Source organism: Ochotona princeps, chromosome 3 (assembly GCF_030435755.1).
Source record: "Ochotona princeps isolate mOchPri1 chromosome 3, mOchPri1.hap1, whole genome shotgun sequence".
NCBI classification, from domain to species: domain Eukaryota; kingdom Metazoa; phylum Chordata; class Mammalia; order Lagomorpha; family Ochotonidae; genus Ochotona; species Ochotona princeps.
This window is the reverse complement of record NC_080834.1, coordinates 50,787,344-50,813,913: the sequence shown is the minus strand read 5'-3', so window position 1 is coordinate 50,813,913 and position 26,570 is coordinate 50,787,344. Positions and strand designations below refer to the sequence as shown.

At 36.6% G+C, this 26,570-nt stretch overlaps 1 protein-coding gene across 2 annotated transcripts in view; it reads left to right on the top strand.

Annotated features, from left to right (window-relative positions):
- Positions 1-2,804: 2,804 nt before the first annotated feature.
- LOC101535776 (ATP-binding cassette sub-family C member 2-like) overlaps positions 2,805-26,570 on the top strand; it is an 87,242-nt gene continuing 63,476 nt past the window's right edge. Inside the window, exons 1-5 of one of the 2 annotated variants that reach the window (XM_058661758.1) lie at positions 2,805-2,938; positions 7,505-7,566; positions 15,275-15,422; positions 16,067-16,209; positions 24,046-24,223. In XM_058661758.1, coding sequence (XP_058517741.1) covers positions 2,867-2,938; positions 7,505-7,566; positions 15,275-15,422; positions 16,067-16,209; positions 24,046-24,223 — 603 coding nt within the window. In that variant the 5' untranslated portion in view covers positions 2,805-2,866. Of the gene's footprint in view, positions 2,939-7,504; positions 7,567-15,274; positions 15,423-16,066; positions 16,210-18,687; positions 18,835-24,045; positions 24,224-26,570 lie in introns of those variants that run through there. The other variant, XM_058661759.1, reaches the window with a different exon arrangement.

Here is a 26,570-nt window from a genome sequence, read left to right as displayed (position 1 = left end):
GTTTCTGGGGACCGACGCGTTGGCTTAGTGGCTGAAGTCCTCGCCTTGAACGCACCACGATCTCGTATGGGCACCAATTCTGATCCTGACAGCCCCATTTCCCATCCAGCTCCCTGCTTGTGGCCTGGGAAGGCAGGCAAGGACTGCCCAAAGCCTTGGTATCCTGCACCTGTGTGGGAAACGTGGAGGAGGTTCCTGGTTCCTGGCTTCAGATGGGCTCAGCTCCAGTCACTGCCGTCACTTGGGGAGTGAGTCATCAACAGAAGATCTTCCTCTCTGTCTCTCCTCCTCTCTGTATATCTGACTTTGCGATAAAAATAAATACATCTTTAAAAAAACTAATGTATGTGTTCTGTTCCAAAATAGGTAAATAAGAAGAAAAAAAATCATTCACAATCCCACTGTCTAAGGGCAGCAACTGTTGACTTCTAATAGCTTGTGTGATGGGATAGGCAGTGCACACAAAGTGCTTTATACTGTTTCATAAAGTGTAATACTAGCCTTTGGCAAAACACTTCTATTGTTGTTTGAACACTGGATATTGTGGTATAAGGTATTTACCAACCATTACTAAACACAATTTTGTCACACCTCACATGGGTTAGTTTTGCTGGAAAATAAAAGTAATTGTTTTTACAATCTAGCTTGCATGAAAAATCAGTGAGTCACAATGTCAACATTGTGCTAAGGTTCTACTCCCACCAAATCCTTTCATTCTATACTGTCTATTCCCTACCTAAACAAATCTGATTAATTTACCCAGTTTTCCTTAGATAAGCCTCGAAAATGAAGTTTTGTGTGTGTGTGTGTGTGTGTGTGTGTTTGCTGACAAGCATTCACACCTTCCCTCTCATTTGCACACACTGATCCTCCATGTCCCACAACCTAAAGAAACTTGGCATTGTAAGGTAACCTTTGTTACTCACTGTGGTGTTCTAGGGATCTTCTTCCAATTCCATGGTGTGATGTGTCCTTGAAGGCCTATCATCCTCCTCAACTTTTACTCAGTAACCTTGGATATCCCTCCTCTCCCCATCAGAGTCATATTGCATCTATAAAACTGTGCAACAGTAAAAATATTTCTGCTTCCACTGATTAGAACAGACTTCCTGAGAGGGTTGACAACCAAAGCAGGAAAGTAATTGTAGCCTTTAGAGAATGAGCTGTTTTTAGTCTTCCTTTTATTAAAGAGCCTTCCTCTTCAATAGTGCAGGTTCAAAGTTTCTGTTTGCCATGTGACTATGTTTGATCATGAGAAGACCTAGTGATTTTACCATAGAATTCATAGGATGTGTAGAATGAAAGTACAGCAAGGGTGTGAGGCCCCTGGAGCTGAGGCTGTGGAGCAAACAAGAGATGGCCCCAAATGAGGGTGTGGATTTGTGGGAAAACTGAAAGGAAGTGAAACAATGCTTTCAAACCCTACAAACTCTCGATTCCTTGCATATACGCAGTTATTTTAAAGGTAAACTTACGCTTTTTGTCTGAAAAATAGACTGTAAGAAATAAGAAAATCGGTGTTCAAAGCATCCCTTGGGTCGTTAATTTCATGAGTGTAACATGCTCCAGTTTCATTTAGAAGGCTGCTTTTTGCAGTTGGACCCAACTTTCGTCAAGTCCAAATTCTCAGGTATAATCTTTGAGCTGCTAACTCAGCTGGACTTCTTGGGTCCAACATCTTCAGCTCTCCCTGTCGACCTATAACATCAAGCCTAAGCAGTAGGCAGAATGTTACTTCGTTATGAAATTTAATAACCACCATATTAAAATATTAGTGCCCTATCTTTATTTCTATTACATATTTGGAAGTCCTAAGATTCTTCCCCCCTGCTGTTTTGGATGCTAAAGGAAACAAAACAGTCAGTCCAATGGCACCTGTCTCAGTGCTTGAGAGTAACTGTACAGTATGCCAATACTACCCTACAGAAGGTTCACGAAATCTAAATATTCACAACATTAACATTCAAGCTGTCATCTATTTATTCTCACATTCCTCTTTCCTCATGTTTCAGCTTTGATTCTTTGTTAATCCTTGTTTCTATTAAATTTTCCCGCATATCTAGCTTGATACCTAAATTATAAAGTGATACTTATATAGAACATATTGTAAAATTATGGAAATTACAATATTCAGAACTCCCTACCTCTCTAATATTAAGGTAAATTTTATTCAATGTATTTTTAAGGTGTTTTTTTTCTTTTTTGAACAAACTTTTTAAATGAACCAATGAATGTGTAGTGATAATAATTAGAGGTTTTAACATATGGAAAATTTGGTTTTAAGCTTTCTAAGTCATAGTGACTTCACTGAAAACCATCAGTTTTCATTCCATTCGGTAAAATAAAATGATATTTTGGCTGGAACATTGCACTGACAAGGCAGAAGGTCATGCCACTGTGATGATGGTCAGACAGTAACCAAAAAAAGTTTCCATTCTGTAAGAAATTCGCTCCCTCAAATTCCACTTATTGTCGTTTACAGTTTCCTGTAGGACACAGGTACAAGATTCGACTTGCAGACAAATGGCACCACAGGAAGAGGGGGCTTTGCACCTCCTTTATAAGTGAAACGGGGATTTTCCCCATATAGCAGCCCAGGAAATGTGAAAGCAAAGAACTGCTGAAACAAGTGTAAACTTCCCACTAGGGAGGCGTTCTCTGATTCTGGGCAGGTACTCCGTCATCGCAAACACACCCAATGCCACCCACACCCGGCCTGGGAGGGGCAGGCAGCTGGCAGGGCACACGTGACCAGTGCCTCCTCCCACATTCCCAGCTCGGGGAGGATGATTCCCCTGCCGGGAAAAGTGACTGTACCTAGCAGCAGCTCTCTCTTGTCCTAGCCTTTTCTGGAGCCCAGCAGAACATGTTTTCCAGCCTGCTGAGGTGGGGCTCCCGTCGCTTCTATCAGCGGGTGCCGGTGGGACTGAATACTCAGGTAAAACTCCTTCACTATTTCTGCTGGGGAGAGGCGGGGCAAATTTCCCGCCCCTCTGGGTCAGGGAGTGGAATCTGGGAACCTGGAGGTGCTCTAATGTTTTAGACTTTTAGCAGAAATCTCTCTCTCTCTCTCTCTCCCTCTCTCTCTCTCTCTCTCTCTCTCTCTCACACACACACACACACACACACACACGCGTCGCAAGGATTATGTGAAACCTGGTGTTGGCTGGATGTGAGAATACATCATCTTTCAAGATATAACTCATTCCAGGTAACAAGAAATAAGAAATTAAACAAGAGAACTGTCATCGCTGAAGAGGTGAAGGTTGGAGGAGAATTCTGCAAGTGTTAGATCTGGTTGAAATTTCCTGAGTGATTCGTATTAAAATGACTGTGTCAACGGACATGGATTTTGGGACCGTGAGATCTGGGGCAATTCAAGAACTGAAGACAATCGCATCACTCTGCGGGGTGATTACGTGTGATTCTTCGACAACCGGAGTCATGTGTTAACTTAGCGGTCAGCAAAGTGAACCCTCAGTTGGCTGTTAGGAGCAATTTTCTTTAACAAAAGTTTCATTTGTCTCACTTACTACTTACACATGGCATGGTTTAACACTTGTAGCTCTGTAGTCCTAGTAAATAAATACGTCAGATTCAGAGGATGTTGCTCTAATTCTGGCTTATGTTGATGATTTCAAGTGTAAAAACGTGATAGCTGTTTTTCTGATACTATCTACAGAAAAACTATATATTACTTAATAATAAATTGCTGATCACCAATAATGAATTGAAGCTAAGTCCTTGAAGCTGTAAAAAGCCCCTCAAGGTTATCTTCCTTATATACATACACTGGTGATGCCTGGCAGGGGCAAGTACTGGTTTAATATCACGAGTATAATGGCCAAAGTGACTGAAAGCAGAACATGGAGCTTAGAAAGTGATAAAACTCCAACCACTTCCTCATCCCAAGATTTCCTGTGTTCTTCCTTGACGATTTGAACCAGGTGTATTTCCTTTGCTGTTATTCAACGTTGAGAGCCTCCATAGGTCAGAAATCCATTTAGGATTGAACATATTTCTGTTAAATGGATTTTCTTGGTTTCTTTTCTTTTTTTTGAATTTGTATTACAAATTTTTAAAAATCTTGATGGATCCAAAGCACATTGCAAAACTTACATGATTGCATTTTTGTGTTGGAAATTATGTTATTAACATAATAGATCTCAGGTAAAAATTCCCATCTAATCCATTTCCAAAGATAGCATGGTGATCTGCAAATAGAATATTTCTAAACATTTTTCTTGTGAGTGGTGAACATCCCATCTGTTCATTTAGTCATTTATCCAAAACATCTTTAAAATGAGCCAAGCTCTGAAATGAAATTGGAAGAGGAATCAACTATAGATTAGAAAAATCATGAATGCATTTTTTGTGTTAGTCAGGATTGATTTCCTTCACCAGATATTTTAGCTGGCTGCAGCTTCTAAAATGGCAAAATATAATGGGAATTTCCTGTGATGAAATCAGCATAAGATGCTTGATCTAAATCTGAGAGACTGTTTACAAGGACTCAAAGATCTCACATAGTATAAAATACAACACTGGATTATCTTTCTACTGAAGTAGACATATGCATTAGATTTATATGATTTCAGTACTTAAAGGGCAAACATTTCCCTCAGTTCACGATCTCCGATCAGTTGGATTATGTCTTGGATTGGATCAGCTTTGCTGCTATATATGAGGCATCTTTTGCATCTACAACTAGCTGTCAGGCTGGCTGGCAGGTGGATAACCTACTACCCTCCTACTTATGGCTGACAGTTGAGCATTATGACAAACTGTCCTATAAATGCCTGGGTTCTCCCTCATGTGGTTTGTCATTCCATAGCAAGCTAGCTTGAACTCAGTCATATGGCGGGTGCTTGAGTTCTCAGCAAGCATTCAGAAAGCCCCAAGGAGCACAATGAACGTCACTCCTATTGCATTTTTATTAATTAGAAAAAATAAAATTTGTTTTTTTTTAAGGATCTTAACATGTTTATTTTACTGCTATTTGACACTATGATACAAAAATAAGAGGATTTACTTGACATTTTTAATAAATATCTCATGGGCTGTTGAGTGCCTTACTGGTGAAAAGATTTAACTGGCTAATCTCATCAATCCATTTTGTACATTTAGTAAGCATCATCTCTGCCCTACATAACTCTTAATGCAATTCACAGCACACAAATGGTTATCATATTAAATACATAATCAACTCGGACTTCTCAACAACAAGGAAATTAGTAAACCATCAAATGGACTGCTTACCATACACTTTCCTCATAACTAAATAACACACAAAAAAATCAAAATAATATTTGTCATCACTCTAAACTATTGCCAGCAACTGACAGAAACTGCCAATTTGCCATATTCATGTTCACAACATGCTAAATATACTCTGCCGTTACTTCATCCATGAAATGCCAACATGCCTAGAACAGAGAATTTTCACCATCTCTTGCCGTGGGACCTGACTTGCAGCAATCTATATTTAGATCAGAACTCCATGGGCACTTGATGAACTCTACCTTTCCATGTTGGCTTTCTTATATGAGAGAGAATATATGGTATTTATTCTTTTGTGATTGACTCATTTCACTGAGCATAATAGTTTCTAGTTGGGACCACCTGGTTTTGAATAGAATAATATCGTTCAATTAGAAAAAATAAAATTTGTTATATATTTGGGAGGGAGGGGAGACCGAGCAAACGAGAGATAGAGAAAGAGAACTCATTTTTTGGTTCACTCCTGTAACAGAGCTAGCAGTTGAGACTGGGCAAAGTCTGGAGCCCAGAACACAAGGTAGTGCTTCTGCGGGACCCAGGAGCTCGTGCCATCACTTTCTTCCTCCCAGAGAACTCATTAACAGGAAGTCGAAATCAAATGCTAAGCTGAGACTCAAACCCAAGGGCTCCGATTTTAACTGCTGGGTCAAATGACTGTCTCTGGATTGCACAACTTGGTGCGAAAAGCTGCTGTGAGTCTGTAACCAATTTCAGTGTGCCACAAAAGAATAGTGTGTTTGGGATGGAAAAAGAAACTTTCATTGGTGGCAAGTTATCAAATTGTCAACGTTCTGTGAAATTTGAATACACATTGTAAGATATGTTACCCAGGTTAGAGAATGTTCACAACATCTTCCCTAATTATAACAGTAGTAATAATAACATCATAGTATATACATCAAAGTGTTTGTGTTGGGTAACAATTTAATAAATATCTTACATTTGTCATTGTATTTAGTTCATGCAGAATCTATGAAAGCAGATTCCATTTAATGTAATGTTTGGATTTCAATTGATTCAAATGGCATTTGGCATCAAAAAGAGAAAGATCTCAGATAAAAACTCCTGCTTTCTCTTGTGTACTTAAGGACATTGTCCTGTGTAGGATGGAATTTACTTTGTCTAGATTTAGAACTTTTTTAATGTATTAAGCAGTTTTCAACTTTGAATACAGATCCAGCCTTGGGTTAGGGAGGATCAATACAAAAGCTACTAAAAGTGAGACAGCTCTAATAAGCAAATTAACTAAGTGATCAATTTTGTATTTAAAATCAGAGATTGATGGTGACTCTTTAAAGCAAAAGGATTAATTTTAGACTTTTCCTTTTTAAAACCCCTTCCTGAACTCATTTGTACCAAGCCAAAGGGAAAAATTTCTAGAACTGTTATCATTATATAATTATAAAAATAGGTAGGTAAATATTTATGTGTAAATACACCAAATTTCTATTAAAAGTCTCTTCTCTTTTATAACAAATAAGACTAATTAAAGATATTTAATTATCAAATAAAATAAATATATTTAAATATCAAATAAAGTATTAATTAAATGTGTTTAATTAAGCAATTGATTTGTTTTACATGTAATGCATATGTATGTGCCAAATATGTGCTATTGTATGTATGTAAATATGTGTTTACAGAGTGCTTCAAAAACGTCAAGAAAGAATTTCAAAATAATATTATTTTGTTCAAAAAATTTAAACCACGAATGTATGAGGAATCTTCCAAAAATGCATGGAAAATTACATTGTGAGAAAACTGCTCACAGATTTCAATATTTTTGCATCTAAATGAGCCTGTGTTTTAATTCTAGTTCCATTTAATTCTGTTTCTATTAACTTTGTGAATGAGCATATCATTTAATTCCATTGTGTGATGAACTCTCACATAATTGTACTAACTGTAAATGCCTGGCATGTGCTAATAAGTTCAAGGAAATAGAGATTTCATGAAAAGTGGGGCGAAAAGGGGCTTTTAGAAGTGGTTTTATTATCCAACATGATTTATTACTATGTAATCAGTCATAATGTTGGAAGAAAAGTTAAAATTCCTCTAGTTCAACTACCATTCAAGAATTTCTCCACTTACTCTCTTCCTTAAGGATTATGATATCCACATATTTATAACTATTGTAATAAATTATATTGCATTTTCATCTACAGATTTTTCAACTGTAAAGAGGTTTACTTCCATGTCCTACTTGACGTATTTTTCTTTTTAGAAAGAAAATCCAGAGAAAACTGCTTCACTTTTCAGTAGGCTGACATACTCCTGGTTTACCAGGTAGGATTTTTATGAATTTACTTGTAGTACAGTATGTTGAGGAAGAGATCCAGAGAAATGACACCTGAACATAATTTATTTAATATAAGTATGTAGATTTTTACAGTGTAACTTGGTTAAGATTTTTTGTTTATTACTTACTAGAAAGAAATTATAGGCAATAAAACTCCAAAATAGTTCCATAGGTAACAGTGCTGTAAGTTTCTAAGATTTGTGCTTTGTTTGCACCACAGAGGGACAGAACAAGTAAACTTCTTCTACATAATTTACATTTTCAGATGAGAAAATGAGAAAATTAGAGCTTGGGGAGAAGACTTTCTTCTTTTTCCTCTTCTTTTTTTTTTTCATTTGAGGGGAAGTAAAGAGAGAACGAGAGAGAGAAGAGGAGATATCTTCCATCTGCTGGCTCATTTTCAAATGCCTGCAACAGCTAGGGTTGGGCCAGACTGAAGCCAGGAGCACAGAACTCAATCTATGTTTCATCTGAGTCAGCATCTGCTATCTCCCAGGGTGTGTGTTAGCAAGAGGCTAGGATTAGAAAGAGAGCCAGGACTCAAACGACAATGTTCCAACGTAAGTTACAGCCATATCAAGCAATGTCTTTTTTTTTCTAAGATTTGTTTGTTTATTTTTTTATTGGAAAGGCAGATATACAGAGAGGAGGAGACACAGAGAGGAAGATTTTTTGGCTATGGATTCATTCCCCAAGTGGCCACAAGGGCCAGAGCTGAACTGATCTGAAGCCAGGAGCCAGGAGCCTCTTCCAGGTCTCCCACAGATGTGCAGGATCCCAAGGCTTTGGTTCCATCCACTACTGCTTTCCCATGCCACAAGCAGGGAGCTGGATGGGAAGTAGGGCCGCTGGGATTAGAATAGACACCCATATGGGATCCTGACACATGCAAGGCAAGGACTTCAGCTGCTAGGCTATGGCACTGGGCCCCAAGCAATGGTCTTAATGGTGATTCTGAACATCCACACCAAGAGGATACTCATAGATAATCATATCTAGATTTGAATCCCAGTCACAGTTTTAATCCATATTCCTGCTAACACACACTCTCAGTGGCAGAAGACTAAATTTCCATTACCTAGTACCTTGCCACCTACATGGAGACCTTTGTTAAATTCTTGGCTTCTTGTTTTGGCCTAATCCTTCTCAGCTGATAGGTTCTAGTCCTGGCTCTGCTCCCAATTCAATTCCAGCTTCCCAATCACCTGTACTTCAGGAGGCAGGAGATGTTATTTCATCTGCTTGGGTTTCTTCTACCAACATGGGAGTTGGATCCAGCGTCTGCCTGCTGATTTCAGACTGGCCTAACCCTAGTTTAACATATGTTGGAGTGGACCAGGTAGCATTCCTCATCCAGGGACAGAGGTAAGACAGGTCTGATCTCTCACACACTCGAGTGTTACAGTGGCAAGAGATTAAGGTGGACAGAGAGATGATGAGGCATTTCTAGGACACACTGCAGACAGTGGGAAATCACTGAACAAGTGTCAACAGAGTGACGTGTGGTCATAGTGTATTTACTCAAAGGGTCTTTTCATTATTTTCTCAATCTCCATTTTTGTCTTTAAAATCCCATCTTAACCAGATTACAAAGATGATTTTCTGAACTACACCATGAGCACATCTCTCCTCTATTAACACTTCTTCAGTTTTTATTTAACTTACTCTTTTTGGCCAAACAAATCAATTTGTTTTCCATTTTGTTTGTTTGTTTCTCTTCCTTGAGCTGCTTGCTGTGTGTGTCCCTTACATTCTGAGTATCTTAATGTAACCTTCTTTGAGCTCCCACTCTGCTCCACCATTTAAATACTAAGGAGTCCTAATGTTTAATTTGTCCTTTTTTTCTAATCTCTTAGTGGATCAGTTCATTCATCCCCATGATTTAACTACTGACATTTATTGTCAGCGGTTCCCAAATCTGTATTCTTGGGTCAGAGTTTTATCACTGGCTGAACACCACCTATCTAAACACTATTCCTGTGATGCTTCACTTAATCTTAACATTTAAGCCTTTACTTTCTATCTGTTCGATTTCTTCATCCAATCAGCTCTCATCTAAACAGTACTTTCCGTTCACCATTTCTTCGTTATCATAGATCACTTTGTGACCTGACTTTTTCAGGAAAATGAAGTGTTTTGTATAGACATGTTTTTTTAAAAAGGAGTAAATTAAATGAGAACTGAATATTCTACTCAAACCTGAGCAATTTATTGATTAATAAGACAGTTTAAGGTACAAAGATACACATATGTACATCTATACAACTTAAGTTGAATCAAAAGGATTAAAAGCTAAACTGAACAATCAATGTAGCAAAATAAAAAAAATTGCACTAATATAATACCATTAGGCAACACACAAGGCAAAAGAATGGTGAGAGAGACATTGCATAAATGTGAGCGTGGCACAACACCTCAATTAACTATTTCTCTCCCTGCAAGCACCAAGATCACGTATGACTGTCGGTTCATGTAACAGCCATCCAGCTCCTTGCTCCTTGCTGTGGTCCGGGATGGCAGCAGAGGATGGCCCAAGTATTTAGGACCCTACTCCTATGTGGGAGACCCCAAAGAAGCTCCTGCTTCCTGGGTTTGGATCCACTTAGCTCTGATTGTTGTGGTCACTTGGGAAGTGAACCAGCAAATGGAATATCTTTCCCTTTCTCTGTCTCTGCTCACTGTAAATCTGCCTTTCCAGTAAAAGTAAATAAATCTTTTAAAAAAAGAACTATAAATGTCAAGTATTTACTGTTAATGATTTTCACTATATAGATTTTTACATCTGACTTGTGTTTAATCTATCTGACTTATGTTTTATCTAACAGTAAAAAGAATAAAATTTACTCCAATTACTAAAATATTCAATGTCATTAAAACATTGTAGGTAGAGGAGTCTAAATAACACAAATAAAATATACCTGAAAATATAGTTTTTTTTAAAGATAAATTTATTTTTATTACAAAGTCAGATATACAGAGAGGAGAGACAGAGAGGAAGATCTTCCATCTGATGATTCACTCCCCAGGTGAGCCACAATGGGCAGGTGCGCGCTGATCCGATGCGGGGAACCAGGAACCTCTTCCAGGTCTCCCACACGGGTGCAGGGTCCCAGTGCACTGGGCCGTCCTCAACTGCTTTCCCAGGCCACAAGCAGAGAGCTGGATGGGAAGTGGAGCTGCCAGGATTAGAACCAGTGCCCATGTGGGATCCCGGGGCTCTCAACGCGAGGACTTTAGCCGCTAGGTCACGCCGCCGGGCCCTGAAAATACAGTTTTGAAAGTATACCACACTATAAAAACTAATAGACATTGAAAACAGTCCTCTGCTGAAATACAAAACAAAGTAAATTTGATAAGCAAAGAGCAAATTTTAAAATATGACAGTTTCTTATCTTAAACGGTTGTGTCTTACTTTGTTCAGGCAAATGAACAAGCTACAATTATTGAATACCACATTTTCTTACTGTTTAAATGTAGCATCTGAAACTAGATAGGAAATATTTTTGTGACATAATGTTATTTGAAACTGACATTGTCCTGAGTCTAATTTTGAGTTCTTATCTGGTGATTGAATGACAGCAGTGGAAGTAGCAGTATTGTTCAAGAGAATGTTCCTTTGAAGAAAATAGTAAATTATATTCTGGAATCTGCTTTTAGAATTACAGACCTAGTCAAAAGTTACTTTCTCAGCCAAATTTAAGGTCTAAAATTGAATGAATAATTCAATTAAAATGTTCTCAGATGATACAATAATTAAGAACTTGCTTATGAGTCTTAATTCCTAAGGCAGTAGCTGTCGAAATAATTTCAATGCTCAAATAATTACCAAGCCATCAGCAGCAAATAAAATCTGTCATCAGTGTATAAGAATCATGGTAATAAAACAATTCTATATACATATATATATATATATATGGAAAATCAAATTAAAAATTTTTCAGTCACAATCGGGTCATTACTTTAACCAAGTATACACTATTCAGTATGTCCTAACTTTTGACATACGTTAACAAAATACATGCATTAGCTTGTCCCATTGTATAATTTTTGGATTGGCTGATTTTTTTTTTCATAGTACAATTACTCCTTTCAAGAAATATTTTGACTCACTAATAGTAATAAAATTATCATTTTTAGGTGCTCAAATATAACTTATCGACAAAAGTATGTATTTTGCCTCCTTATTTTTCAAGAGCACTACTCTTTGCTCCTTGAAAAATATTGATTAATATTTGTCAATGCTAAATATACCCAAAATTCTTTCTACGTTAACACAATTAAAACCAGAATGGCAATATTTCTTTTCAGGGCACTGTCTGTCATTTGCTAAATTGACATTGCTTAAGTGACCCATCTCTGGATATTTTATGTTCAAAAATGCGTGTGAAAAGAACAAATTCACACTGATTTGCCTCAGTGGGGAATTGTGAGGATCCAACCAACTGGAATGAATTCCTTTGAAAAGATGAAAAACAAGAGATGCATGTATGAACCTTATGATTGCTTCCAGAATGTAGCACAATATTGACCTTTCTGTTGCATGTTGCTTGTCACTCATGATCAAGACCTGTTTTTGGAGCTAGTTGCTCCCCCCAAAATAGCTTTAATGTCCAATAAAACAAAAAACAAATTAACAAAAATGCTGCATCTTTGCCTTTGTCCCGAATTATCATTTGGGAAGAGCAGACAAATCCATATAATGCAATTGTGCTACAAGACAGCAAGAGATGGGGAAGAAGTTCCTACGTGGAAGAAGGGAAGTCAAGGTAGCTGAAGAACTGAGCCATAAGGATCACAATCGATGCAGCTGAGGTGTCATGTCTGCACACTGCATTATTTGGAGACTCAGCATGAAAGCCGGGTCACTTATCCCTGAACCCAAACTGCTGAGTTTTGCACAGTTCTAACTCAAGATGCTGAGGCAGTAAATGTTATTAAAAATGCTTTTGTGAAAATCAATACAATCTTATTTTGAAAGTGAATATGCATTTTATAGAATGAAAGAGAACAACTTAATATGGCATGAAAGGAGTTTATCGCTTAATATGTTTTTAAAAGTACACTGGGGAAAAGTGTTCAGTGTAGAGTCAATAGAACTATTATCATTGGAAGTCCTTTCCTTTTACACATAAGCTTTTTGTTACATATGAATGGGGGTATCATATGACAATAGTGAAATTAAAGTAGGATGCAGACTGCGCCTACTATAGGGTTTTAATTAACCCAAGAATCAATCATTTAAGAGTGTAGAGTAACAATGACAATGAAAGCAGTTCCATTTTGAAGTGGAGTACACTTGGTTATGCTAATGTACTAGTCTGCAAACAATTCAGTCTACAAAATCAGAGTACTTAATTTCTTTTGAAGATTTATTGATTTATTTATGTGGAAGTTAGTGTGATAGAGGCATGGAAAAAAGAGTCTTCTGTCCACTGATTCACTACCAAATGACCACGACAGCTATTTGGGCCTAGAGGAAGTCAGGAGTCACATACTGCACATAGATGTCCCACAGTTGACAGAGACCCAAGAACTTGGATAATCATCTGTTGCCTTCCCAGACAAGGGAAAGCAGAGGTCAGGCTCAAAGTGGAGCAATCAGGACTTCAATTGGTATGCTGATTTGGGATGGTGGTATTGCAAGTGTTTTAACCATCTCTTCCAATATTGGTCACACATCATACAAAAACACATGTTAGTTACAAACAGCAATGTATGCTTGTGTATACTGTGGGAGACAATGCTCAGTCACTGAATGGCAAGAAAAATATGACATATTTTCAGTGGTTTGAAAGAATTTTTGGATTAAATTTGAAGCAACCTTACATGACAATGCTGTCCCCATAATTTTTCTTTTATAAAAGAATGTGTATGTTTACTTAAATAACAGAGAGAGAGAGAGAGAGAGAGAGAGAGAGAGAGAGAGAGAGAGCGCCTCATTGGTCTGAGCTGAATCACATGGAAGAAAAAAGCCTAGGATTCCAACTGGACCTCCCTTGTGAATGACAGGGTCCCATGCACTTGGCTCATCATCAACTGCTTTTCCCAAACACAATAGTTAGGAGTGAGATCAAAACTAGCACTGTAATGTGGGATTCAGGCATAAACACCCTAGCCTTAACCCTAACCATATCACAATGCTAAATAGAGGAAACAACACCAAGTACATTTCTCTCCCTGATACTCTCTGCTAACCAGAGCATTCCAGTAATAGCAGATTGATTTATTTTTTTAATGAGAACCTTCTTGGCATCTCTTAAAGATCCTACTTTTTTATTTTTTTATTTTTTAATGATTTGGTTTCATAGACTCAGGGATTTCCCCTTCCACCCTTTCCATTCCCCCTCCCCTCAACTGTTTTTCTTTTAAATTATTACAATAGCATAGTCCTTCTGCAACACTCATAAGTCTGTCATTCTGCCATTTAAGTGTATGAAGATTAGATATAGATAATAGTAGAAACCCCAGTATCCTATTGTAAAGATATATTTAACAATTTCATTGGAAGTTCTTCTTTTATTTGGGAGTAGAGACACATACTACGATGTATCTTCACTTCTCAGTATGCTATTTTCCATTATATAATTCCTTAATGCTGTTAACAATGACAAATCACATTAGTTTTGGAGGGAGCATTCAAACCTCAGTACATGGCTTTTGTATCTCTCAGCACCCATGTCTTCATTTCATTAGAAAGAGGAATAGGAAGACAAAGTGAGGTAAAACATTTCCCCTCTTAATGTTTTAGCTATAAACAAAGTTTTCCCCCAAGCAAATTTAAGTTATATTATTAACCCCAAAACAGGAGCAATGGAGTTATTATGACTGGTATAGCCCAAACATAATTCATGGCCCTGTGGCTGGAGAAGAGCTTATGCTAAGTTCAAGACATTTTCTGTTGAGTAAATAAAAAATCCATTTGGTTAAGTTGATGGGGCAGGAATGACTCTGGGCAAGTATGCTTCCTTATCCCCCACAATAGCTCTTTTGCTGTAACTAAATTCTGCATCTTAGTTTGCTTCTGAATTTAGATCCATGATTCTTGCATGATTATTCACAGTGACCCCAAGGCCAAGTTCTTTGAATGATAAGAAGTGGAAACACCAGAACATAGCAGAAAACCACCATGTTTCTTAAGAAATAATCTCAGGAATGGTACTTCTCACATTCTATTCATCAGAAGAAGCCATGTGGCCAAAACTGACCGGGTGGAAACATACTCTACACCTAGTTGGCTGGTCTATAACATTTAGTGACAAAAGGTATATAAAGTCTCAGAAGAACAAAGGAAAGTGGCAAGTTGAAAGGTTGTTTCCATTTCTCCTTTGATAAAAAGCTAAAAAGCAAAGATAAATTCTCAAGTGCTTGAATGAATAGCTTACTGTAAGCAATTGCTATTCAAACTTCAGTAAGGGATGGAGGAGGGGAGTGATACATTTTCAAAATTTGAGATGAGTAAGTGGAGTTGGTATATCAATAAAAATGTAGCCATCTAAGCAGCCCTTAAAAACTGCAATGATCATGGCTTATTATTGAATTCTAAAATATAATTGCATGCTTTTCAAAATGTACAATTTAGTCCTTGAAATGTTCCACACAATAATTTAGATATCAAGGAATGAAGTTAGTGCATAAAAATATTTTAACTGGTTATTGATCTTGATCAATTGTTCACCTTATTCTTCCATTTTTCAGAATAATTACCTTAGGCTATAAAAAACCTTTGGAAAGAGAAGATCTTGTTGAACTAAATGAGAGTGATTCCTCTTACACTGTGTGTCCCATCTTTGAAAAACAATGGAAGAAGGAGGTTTTTAGACATCAAGAAAGGCAAAAAGGATGGGTAAGTAATTATTAAATCTTAATATACATAGGTACTACTTACAATTAGATAAAAAACTTTTTTTCAAATATGAGTTATGATTGGTATTAATGTAAGTGATGATTCCAGCAGACCATTTCTGTTGTCAAACCATGCAGCATGGCTTACCTTTAATATTCAGGAACAAATGTGCTGATCTTGGCATTCATACATATCTTGGCACTGGTGGTACCAATGCCTTCTGTATCTCAGAGCATTCTGTGCAGGTCAAAGCCAATCAAATTTTTAGGAAAGCCAGGTTTCCTCAGCTGGTGTCATGTGTTCAAACATACAAATCTTTCAGATTTTCAAAGAAAGTTTTATTTTAAAACTTCATTAATATCAAGTAAATAGTTTTAATACTCAGCAAAGTGATAGCTACTACTCTTATACTTTAAGCATTTCCATTTTATGACATGTGAAATAACTAATAAAAATTAGTCTGGATATTTTTAGTGATATGGGTTATATTTTCAAGTTTAACTGAATTTGTTCTATTTTTGTTATGTATTGTCTTGAAGTTTAAAAGCACTGATCATTTTACAATTAATCTGCATGCATGTTGCTTTTATTCACTGTAATTTGGTCAACCTTTCTCATGGTTTCTTTTTTCTTTAATTATGAAGGGATCTTTTCACAAAGAGACACATGCCAAGAAGCCATCTCTACTTCATGCTTTGTGGAACACCTTTAAGTCTGTCTTGATTCAAGTTGCTTTATTCAAAGTGTTTGCTGATATTTTGTCCTTCACCAGCCCACTTGTAATGAAGTAAGTTGATTTTTTAAAACATTTTCTTCCCCACAATTAAACAATGAATAGATACTCTATAGTAAAAATTCTATTACAAAAGAATAGAGAAGTTTTGTATTGAAAATTGTGTTTAGCATGTGAACATTTCGTTTGGGTTATCTATGAGACAGGTCATAACAATATATAAATAACACAGATTAGTATATCATTAATACATAAAACAATATTTAATGATACCAACCATGTACCAGTCACTGTCATGGCATTTTTACATTAATTGTATTTAGTCAGGATTCCCCAGAGAAAACCTATCAGGAGAGAATGCGAAGGAAAGAGAAAGAGGGAAAAAAAAAATTCATTCTGCAAATTGACTCATGAGGGTATGGAGGCCAAGAAGTGCCATAGTCGGCCATGTGCAAACTGCAGACCCAGGAAGCTAGATGCCCAAACCCCAAAAGTGGGAGCTCTAATATCAAAGGGCAGGAGAAGGAGGGTGCCTCAGCAAGGAGAGGGAACTCACTCTTCCTCCACCTGTTTGATGGATGAGTCCCTGTACCCTCAGATCTTCTTTCCTCAGTGAACTGGCTCGCATGCTGATCTCTCTGGAAATCCTCTAACAAACACAGTTAGAAATAATGCTTTACCACCTAATTGGTATCCCTTTGTTGACTCGGGTTGGCACATAGCATTCATCGCATTATTTATCTCATTTAACCTTTAACAAAAATTCCAGTACAATTAGTACTGGAGATAATTTCCAGTGTTTTAGCATTTTAATAACTGTTTAATTGAAGAAAATATGATTAAGCCTGAATTATGTGAACTGTAAATAGCATCAGGAAAGCATTCATCTAACTTTTAGTGAACACCTACTATATGGTAAATATTGTTGTAGAGGGCTGTGGGGGAATATCTCAAAAGTCAAGGTAAAGTCCCTGCTCTGATGACACTAACAAAGAAGAGATGATAATAAATGGGTAAATTCAAGCAAGATAAAAGATCATCAATGCTTAGGAGCTAAGTAGAGCAAGATGAGGGAATGCCAGATTGAACAATTGAAAGTTGTTTCTTTATGGCAACTGATAGGGAAGAGATTGGTGATAACTGACCTATAAGTCAAGGTCCAAAGAAGGGTCAAAGGAAGCCAAGGTGATAGTTGGTGCAGATACAGGAAAGAGGAAGGGCAGCAGCCACCAGTTAGGAGTTTTCATGGTATCTTTTAAGGCCTACACTGAACCAGATGAGGTTATCACAGAGCAACTGAGCTGAGTGTCAGAAAGATTAGAGCGAGTGAGCAAGTTATTGGACGGCCTTATAGAATCTGATGAGGATATTACACATTTTATTCTGAATTATCAAGGAAGTCCTTAGAAAATTCTAGGCAGACAAGGATATAATTAAACTCTGATTTAAAGGTAGCACTGTATGGAGAATCACTCAACAGGCTAATCCCTTGCCTGATGTGCTGGCATCCCGCTTAGGCACTGGTTCTAGTCGCAGCTTCTCCACCTTTGACCCAGCTCCCTACTTATGACCTGGGAAAGCTTGAGAGGATGACTCAGGTCTTTGGAACATTGAACCCAGGTGAGACCTGTAAGAAGTTTCTGGTTCCCAAATTCAGATTGGCTGAGCTCCAGCTGTTGTGAACACTTGGGGAGTAAACCAGCAGTTGGAAGATATCTCTGTCCCTCCTTTTCTCTATAAATTTGCTTTTCAAATAAAAATAAATATATCTTTCTGAAACAGAAGAAAAAATACCAGTTAGAAATCTACCAGGATGCTCCAGCCAAAATCAATGATCTTAAGTGAAGTTACTGTGATGAAGATGATAGGAGATTGTCATATTCTGACTCTGTTTTACAAGAGAGAAAGCGGGAACGGGCATTGTGGTACAGCACGTTATTTTGCCATTGCCTAATTCAAGTATTGGCTATGCCACTTCTGCTCTAGCTTTTTGATAATGCACACCCTTAAAGGCAGAGAATGATGGTTCAAAATACTTGAGCCCCCTGCCACCTATGTGGGAGATCCTGATTGACTCCTGGGCTCCTGCCTTTGGACTAGTTCAGCCACTGCTGTTGTGGGCATTAAGAATAGAAACCAAATCTGGCTTTCAAATAAAAATGAAAAAAAAATAATAAATAACACACACACACAGAAAACAGAAACACTGATGGACAGAGAGAATTTGAGAGAGGAAGAAAGGAGTCATGGAATTCCTTCAGAGTTTTCTTGCTTTTAGTTAACGAGGTAAATGAATCGGTGTATATTGTGACATTAAAACTCAGGAAAGGCTAGAAGAGGTAATGGAATTTGCTTGCTCAATTCGAAAGCATCCTTTTTTGAGGGTCCTTCAAAAAGTTTAGGAAACAATAGAAATAACTGTACACATTTTCAGTGAACTTTCTGAAAATCCCTTATATATAACCTTATATAGTGCAATATAAAAAATGATTATCACTGCAGACCTGACTGAATTTTACAAGGCCTTTTACAAGACATCTACTACTTCAATTTCAAGACAGTTGATGTTACACTGATAGCCTGGCTCAGTCTCTCAGAATTGTTCATACACACAGCAGGGTTAAGGCTGAACATTTGATTTGCTGCTGGGAATGTGGCATTTTGATATATGCTAAGAAGGTACCTATCAGAGCAGCCTTCAACAAAACTTCTGTATGCTGAGCTTGGAATGAGGTTGCCAGTGAGACAACATATCGCATATGTTTCTGCCTATTGTTGAAGTGGTGAAGCATATTCTGTGTGACTCCAGTGCAAGGGGATTAGTATTTCTGGAACCTTCCATGTGTCTCCCTTCAGACTTCACCCATGTATCTCCTCTTTTGATGATTTTCCTATGTATCCCTTCACCATATTAAGTGATTGTCAGAGGTATGATCATATGTCAAGTCCTATGGAGTGACCACAGGGTCACTGATACAAGAATAGGTTTTTTTTTTTAAGTTGAATAAATATTGCCTATGTACTTCTCGAGTTAGGGAAGATAAAGGCTAGAATTTGAATTGCTCTGAATTTTACTAGATATGTCAAGTCATTGTTTTGAAAGAGATCACTTTAGTGTAAGTAAAGAGAAATAAAATTCCATAGAAGATATCAGTTATTCCAATGTTACACGTGCTGCAGACAGGAAAATCTATTAGATGATATTAAAGAGGAGTGGATAATGCAGGAAGAATTCATCAAGAGAGACTGGTATCATGAAAGAACAAGACAAGATATGTATTCTTGTTAGAATAATAAAAAGGGACTTGTGACTGTTGTGAAAGGATTATTATATTTTTACAGGGGAAAACAGTGAGAGGAGGGGAAAAGAAGAAATCTCTAAAGGTTATTTTCACTCCAATTTCAGTTAGGCTTCCTTGTCCATAGAACTATAAATCAGCTCTCTCTTAGATTAACCCCTCCAACTCCAGATAACAGATATTTTCTTTTGCTTCAATCCCTCATGTCATTGTCTTATGTGTTAGCAGAAATCTCAGTAACAGTAGCAATGACCAGCATTTTCCTTTCTTGCTCTGTTCTGGTATCTAATGTTGCAGAGTGAACTATGTCAAAGCTTAGTTACATCAAACAGCAAGAGATTCATTTATGGTTTGAGGCATCAAACAGGAATGGATTTTTCTTTTCACAATGTTTGGGACCTTATTTCAGTAGCTTAAATAGCTGGATACAGTGGGAGCAACTCCAATGAAACCATGGGTCTTGTTACTTGGCTTTGGTTGTTGGCTGGATTAACTTAGTTAGCCACAGCGGCTTGTGCTGGAATTTTCAGAATTGCTTCTTGGCTTAACTGCCTTGTGCCTAAGTAAGACTGGTAGAAATGGTCTAACATCATCCCCTATCTCTTCCAAGAATCTCTGTAAATGTTTTTATTGGGCATAGAACTCTCCAGGTAGTTGGACTTATATAGCAACCAAATTTCCTTAGGTTGAATATTCATGAATGCTCAGAAAAGTCTTTTGCTGCAGAAACTAGGTTGTTTATTCATGTAAATCCCTAGTTCAGTCCACATTAGTCCAAACTAAGAAAATGTAATTCAGTTTCTCAACTAGTAGAGTAGTAAGGGTTCCTCAATCATTTTTAGAGACGTTCTGATTTGCATTGACCAATGCCAATGCTCAAGAAATTGGAAAATTCTACTGTTACAACAGTCATTCTTAAAATAGCAGCGTCATAGTGATTCAGTATCTCTGTTTCCCTCAAATTTGCAATATCTGGATAAGGCAGAACATCTGAGGCTTGGAGAATGATGTCCTTATATTGTGAAATATTTTTGCAACACCTTGTTTGGTCAGACTTGCAAAACAGTGAGTCAGTTGATATGTCTCTTCTCCTTGCCTAGATAACTAACAAAATACTCTTCCAGAAAAAGCCCCTGTTTTATTCAGTTCTAGTACCCAAGCTGCCAAACTCATAGAACTCAAATACATTTCACCTTATGAAGTTTTTGTTCATACAATGTAGAAGATTGAATAAATGAAAGATGGACTTATCCAAAGCTATGTTTTTCTAAGAGACTCACCAGAGCACATGAATAACCTAAAAAGTTTTATGCTAAGAAACGCTTCAGCAATCTGAAGGGATTTTATGAGTTTATATGGACGAATTTGGGCCTGGGCCAGTTAACTTTATATGGTAGTTTGGAGACATATTTTTTTATATAAAAAGGAAATGCTTTGGAGAGGAATATATCTTGAGAGGACATCATTTCATTATTACAACTCAGATGTAATCATATATATGTAATAATCTCTTTTATCTGCAAAGGATACATTTCAGTACCCCATTTCAATACCATCAAATCATGGATAGTGCTAAACATTTTATGTATTTTTCCTCTACACGCATACCATTAAAAACCCTCATTTATAAATTAAGCACAGTAAGAAGTTAGCAAGCAAATCCAATTTAAAAAGAACAACCATAACAATGTGCTATAAGAAAATTATTTTAACCTTATAGATGTTTCTTTATGAAATTTCCCACTAAGTGCTTTCAGACTGTAGTTGTATATACATACCTAAAATACAGAAAGTGAAACCGTAGATAAAAGGAGACTATTGTGAAAATATAGCCTTCATTAATTTCCTAGCAGAAGAGGCATGGTCCTATTTGATTGCTGTGTTTGCTCTTCCCTCTCCCAACTTTATGTCATTCAAACAAAACAGAATCTATGTCTAATTCATCAACCTAGTTTTACTGTTCCTTTCTATAAATGAAACATAGTCTATTTTTAGTATTTCCTGATTTAGTTTTGTAGAAACACGCAGATACCTGCTAACAGGCACTGAGTTTCTTGCTTTTCTGAGGAAATCAAATGGCTAATGATAGATATTTTCACAATAGTGTGACTAGTACTCCTCTTTCAGGAAATTTAACTCTTAGGCACTTAGTAAGTTGCTTTTGTGAAGATGATTTTGTGTTCCGAAGGATAGCATCTCCTAAAAACCCTTTTAGCAGCACAGAACTGGCGTTGGCAAGGAAGATCCACGTAGGATCCTGTTCAGTCCTTGTGCCTACCCTCGCCCACAGTTCCAATCTCTGCATATGATGTCCAAGTTCCTGAAACCCTGCCACCCACAACAGAGAACCCGAAGTGCCTGGCTCCTGCCCTTAGGAGTGAGCCAGTGGATGGAAGATCTCTCTGTGTCTCTTAACCCTCTGTCACCTGCCTTCCAACTATAGTAAATAAACCTTTATGGAATCTCCTGTTGCTAAAATATCCACACCAGGTATGGAATAAATTGAGTCACCTACAATATTCAATGTTTCAATTAATTCTCAGTAAATAGAGACCTTCATATTAGTTTGAAAACACTGGCATACTTGATTCTAAAGTCTGATTTTAATAAAATATTTTTGAAGAATTCTTAAAAATTTTGCCTGCTTGAAAATTTGCCAGTCAACATAGCTTTTGATTGCTTACATGTTACCTATGTGTTCAAACCTTCAACAAAAGATAGAAAATAATAGAAATTTACTTTAAATGCTCTCTTTAAAAATAAGAATATATATATAAAGAATGAGCTTTACAATTCAATATTCATCAAGAAAAATTTACATAAATAGCCTTACTCAATATGATTTCCTTTTGGTTCTGATAAACTGATGATTTACTCACAAATGGCTATTTATAATAATTATTATAATTTTTTATTTATTATTTTTATAGCTATTTATAATGGCAAAGGTATTTTTATTATCTCTTGAGTTCATGAGAAGAAGCTATATATATTTTTTAAGATTTATTTATTTTTTTATTGGAAAGTCAGGTATACAGAGAGGAGGAGAGACAGAGAGGAAGATCTTCCCTCCGATGGTTCACTCCCCAAGCAGCTGCAACTTCTAGAGCTGAGTCAATCCAAAGCCAGGAACCAGGAGCTTCTCTCCCATGCAGGTGCAGGGTCCCAAAGCTTTGGGCCGTCCTCGACTGCTTTCCCAGGCCACAAGCAGGGAGCTGGATGGAAAGCGGGGCTGCTGGGATTAGAACCAGTGCCCATGTGGGATCCCGGGTATGCAAGGCGAGGACCTTAACCATTACGCTATCGTGCTGGGCCCAAGAAGCTATATTTACAAAATAGCTTACATTATTCCTCTTATCTAGGAAATAAATGAAATAGTTAAATAAACTAAGAGTGGCAAAATATTAACATACGATATCTGAATATAAGCTAAAATATATTCACCATTAGGTGAAATAATGAAACTGCAGATATGCAGAATTGTATTGTTTTCAATTACATAAATGCAGTTTTAAAAGTGAGATCACATGTAAAATTTCAATATAATGTGGATATCATAGGGCACAGCACAGTGGCCTAGCAGCTATAGTCCTCGCGTTGAGAGTGTTAGGATCCCATATGAGTGCTGGTTCTAATCCAGGGAGCCCCGTTACTCATCCAGCTCCCTGGATCCTGTACCTGCATGGGAGACCTAGAAGAAGTTCCTGGCTCCTGGCTTCAGATCAGCACAGTCCAGCAGTTGCAGTCACCTGGGGAGGGAATATTCGGAAGGAAAATCTTCTTCTCTATCTCTACTCCTCTTTGTGTATCTGGCTTTCCAATAATTTTTTTAAGGTGGTTATCATAAATTCTGTATTTTAATCATCATTTTAGCTGAGATTCAGAAGAAACCAAGAGAATTATAATGAGAACCATCTTCATTTGGGTACTCACACTAGGTCCTAATCAGAGTGAACATGGCATCTGTAAACTTAAGAGTAAATCAGGAAAGCAGAAGAGAGAAATTAGACAAGCTTAAAGTAATGCCTTGGGCTCCTGCCATCCACCTCCTTGAATTGCATGCTGGGGTCCCTGACTTCCAGCCTCAATCCTCTTTCTTGCTCTTTCTCTCTCTCTCTCACCTCTCTTCACCCCATCTTCACCCTGACAATATCTCTCTCCTCAAATTAAAAAAAAATCCAAACTTAAACTATAAATTAAACCATCAAAAACACTGAATACATGTTCCATCATTAATGGTCAACCTCTTTAAATTCTGATTGTCATATCTGGAAGAATGAATCACTTTCAAAAAGAAGAAGCTTTAAATGTCTCTGTCTCAAATTTTCTCACATTAGATTAGAGCAATTATTTAATAAGATGAACATAATTATAGATTTCATTCATTGTCTAATGCCTGAATTTTAACAAAAGGAAAAGATGAAAGATGCTAAATTCAGCAAATAATTTTAAAAAGAACCTACAGGAAACTCTGTGTGTGTGTGTGTGTGTGTGATTGCATAATGTTTTTACAGTAGTTATCATTCACTAAGATTTAATTATTTCAAATGCTTGACATTTCTTTCTATTTCTTAATTTTTCTGACATTCAGGCAAATGATCATTTTCTGTGAACAGAGCTCAGAATCTGGCTGGAGTGGATATGGTTATGCAGTGGCACTTTTTGTTGTAGTGTTTTTGCAAAGTCTGATTCTTCAGCAATATCAGCGTTTTAACTTGCTCACCTCTGCAAAAATAAGAACAGCTGTAATTGGATTGATCTACAAAAAGGTAAAGAACCTAATGAATTTCCAATTTATAAATGGACTGCTCCCTTATACATGCATAAAGTGATTAGAAAAAATAGAACACTGTAGTTTAACATCCTTATTCTTTGTACATGCATTTGTCTTTCTTTACAAGAAGTTTGACTCAACAATATTCAAATTTCTCTGTTGCTACTTTTTCCTTTGGTCTTTATGCCTTCTATTTAACCCTAATCTATTAAATTGAATGATAACCATTGTCTAACATTATATCACTTAACAAGTTAATGGCTACATAATATTTTTACATTGTAGCTCTCATCCTAATTTATTAATTCCTCATAAAGTATGTTGTACTATATGTATATATACACATTTGTCACAAAAATATATCTGTGCTTTGGTCTCAGCAATGAGCTATGTGAATTTAAAGATAAATGGACTTAATTTTAATAGATTTAAGATATTATTCAAATTTCTAGAACAATGTTTATTTTCATTGGTTAGATATTTAAATACCCTCTCACAGACCCCAGGTTCCACTGTTACCATTCTTCCTACCAATTTGAAGGTGTGACAGAGGGGAAACCACACTTCCATCATCACCATCTCATGATGACCTGTCCTATTCAGATTACTTTTCTTGTTTGGGTGATTTTCAGGATGTCTATTTATCCTTATAATTAATAAATTTGACCAAGATAACAGCAAGTGATTTTTAAAATTAGTTTAGCAAGTACTTTCAAGACTCTTAGAAAATTTCTTTCATTCACAGAAAACATTTACTATTTTTCTGTAATGATTTCTCAGCATTCTTGTAAAATGTGTGTGGGTGTGTGCACATGTATTATTTTGGATTTCTTTATTTTTACATGATACTTTAAAATATGGTATTTATGGATATCATCTGAGCTTTGATACATGCACATATTTTGCATATGTTCAAATCAGGATAGACATTAATTTTGTTCTTTGTGGTTAAAACATGCAGAGTCTTTTCTTCTATAAAAATACACAGTACAATATCATTTTCTATGGTTATACATTTTATACATAAGCACATATTTCTGTGTATTATTTTAAACACTTTTATGTTCATAGAGTTGTATTTAGTTCTAGCTGTAGCTATAATGTCAATATATATAAAAAATAACTTCCACTGAGGGCAATTGAGCTGCCTATGGTCAATAAAAGTCATTAAAATGTAGAGATGGAGCTTGCATGTTGTGGCCTTTTGTTCTAGAGACTGTGTCTTCATTGTTCTAAATGTTAAAGAATTGTAAATTGGAATAAATATGTGTATATTCATATAGATACAGTATTATATAAATATCCTTATATCCTTATGTGCACACATACGTGTGTGTGAAGGTGAATGCATGTGCTAGACCTTGAAACTTATCTGTATTCCTTGAACTTTTTTTCATCATTTCACTTTCTGAAATGCATTTTTTTCTAATTTGGGAGAAAGTTTTTTTCTAAACTTCCAATTCCACACAGATATATATTTCTTAAGTATACTGCAATTTTGTGTACAGTTGTGAGCAGAAATTGAGCTATAGGCATCCCTTTGTATTGTTAAAAAATGTATTTTTAATGGAAAATTATTGCTTGACATACCCCACATACCAGAGACTGGAGGTATTTACTAGTCCAGGATTCTGTAATGTTTTTGACACATTCAGTTTTGAAATGATAAACAATTGCGATTTTCTTATTAAAATTAGAAACAGCACTTAGATTTCTCTTGTTTAATTTGCAATATTAGCTTGTCATCAACCTCCAAGGGAAAGTTACTGAGCTCTATTTGGAGGAGATATTGATGAACTCGTAACTATTGAAGTTGGCTAGCTTTTCTCATGTCTCATATAGCAGTTTTATTCTTTTTTTTTTACATTTCATTTTTCATAATACAGCTGCATAGGTTCAGGGGTTTCTGTTTTGTCATACACAACTTCCCCTGACTAGTTAGTAGCAGAAATGTCTGTGCTTTACTGTGTCAAACATGAAAACAAGGATTGAATATTACCCTAGCCGTGAAGTTCCACATTTGTGGGGATGCCGTTATACAACAACTCTCAAAGCTATACCACCACCACTCTGCTTGGTGCTGTGGCCCATCTTGGTTTAAGCCCTTTTGCTACTAGTTAGACAATGTTAAAAAGGAGTTCCACTGAGGATCCTTGATAATTATTTTCCATCTAGGCTTCTCCTCTCTGCTATTCATTCACTTAATAAACAAAATTCGAGTCTCGTATCTCATTTATGATTGCTATCCCCAGCTTCATCAAATCAATGCAATGGAAACTGCCAAAAGGTTTTGCTATATGAATGACTGCTTGCCTCATTGCCCAGTATAGGTATGATTTCCT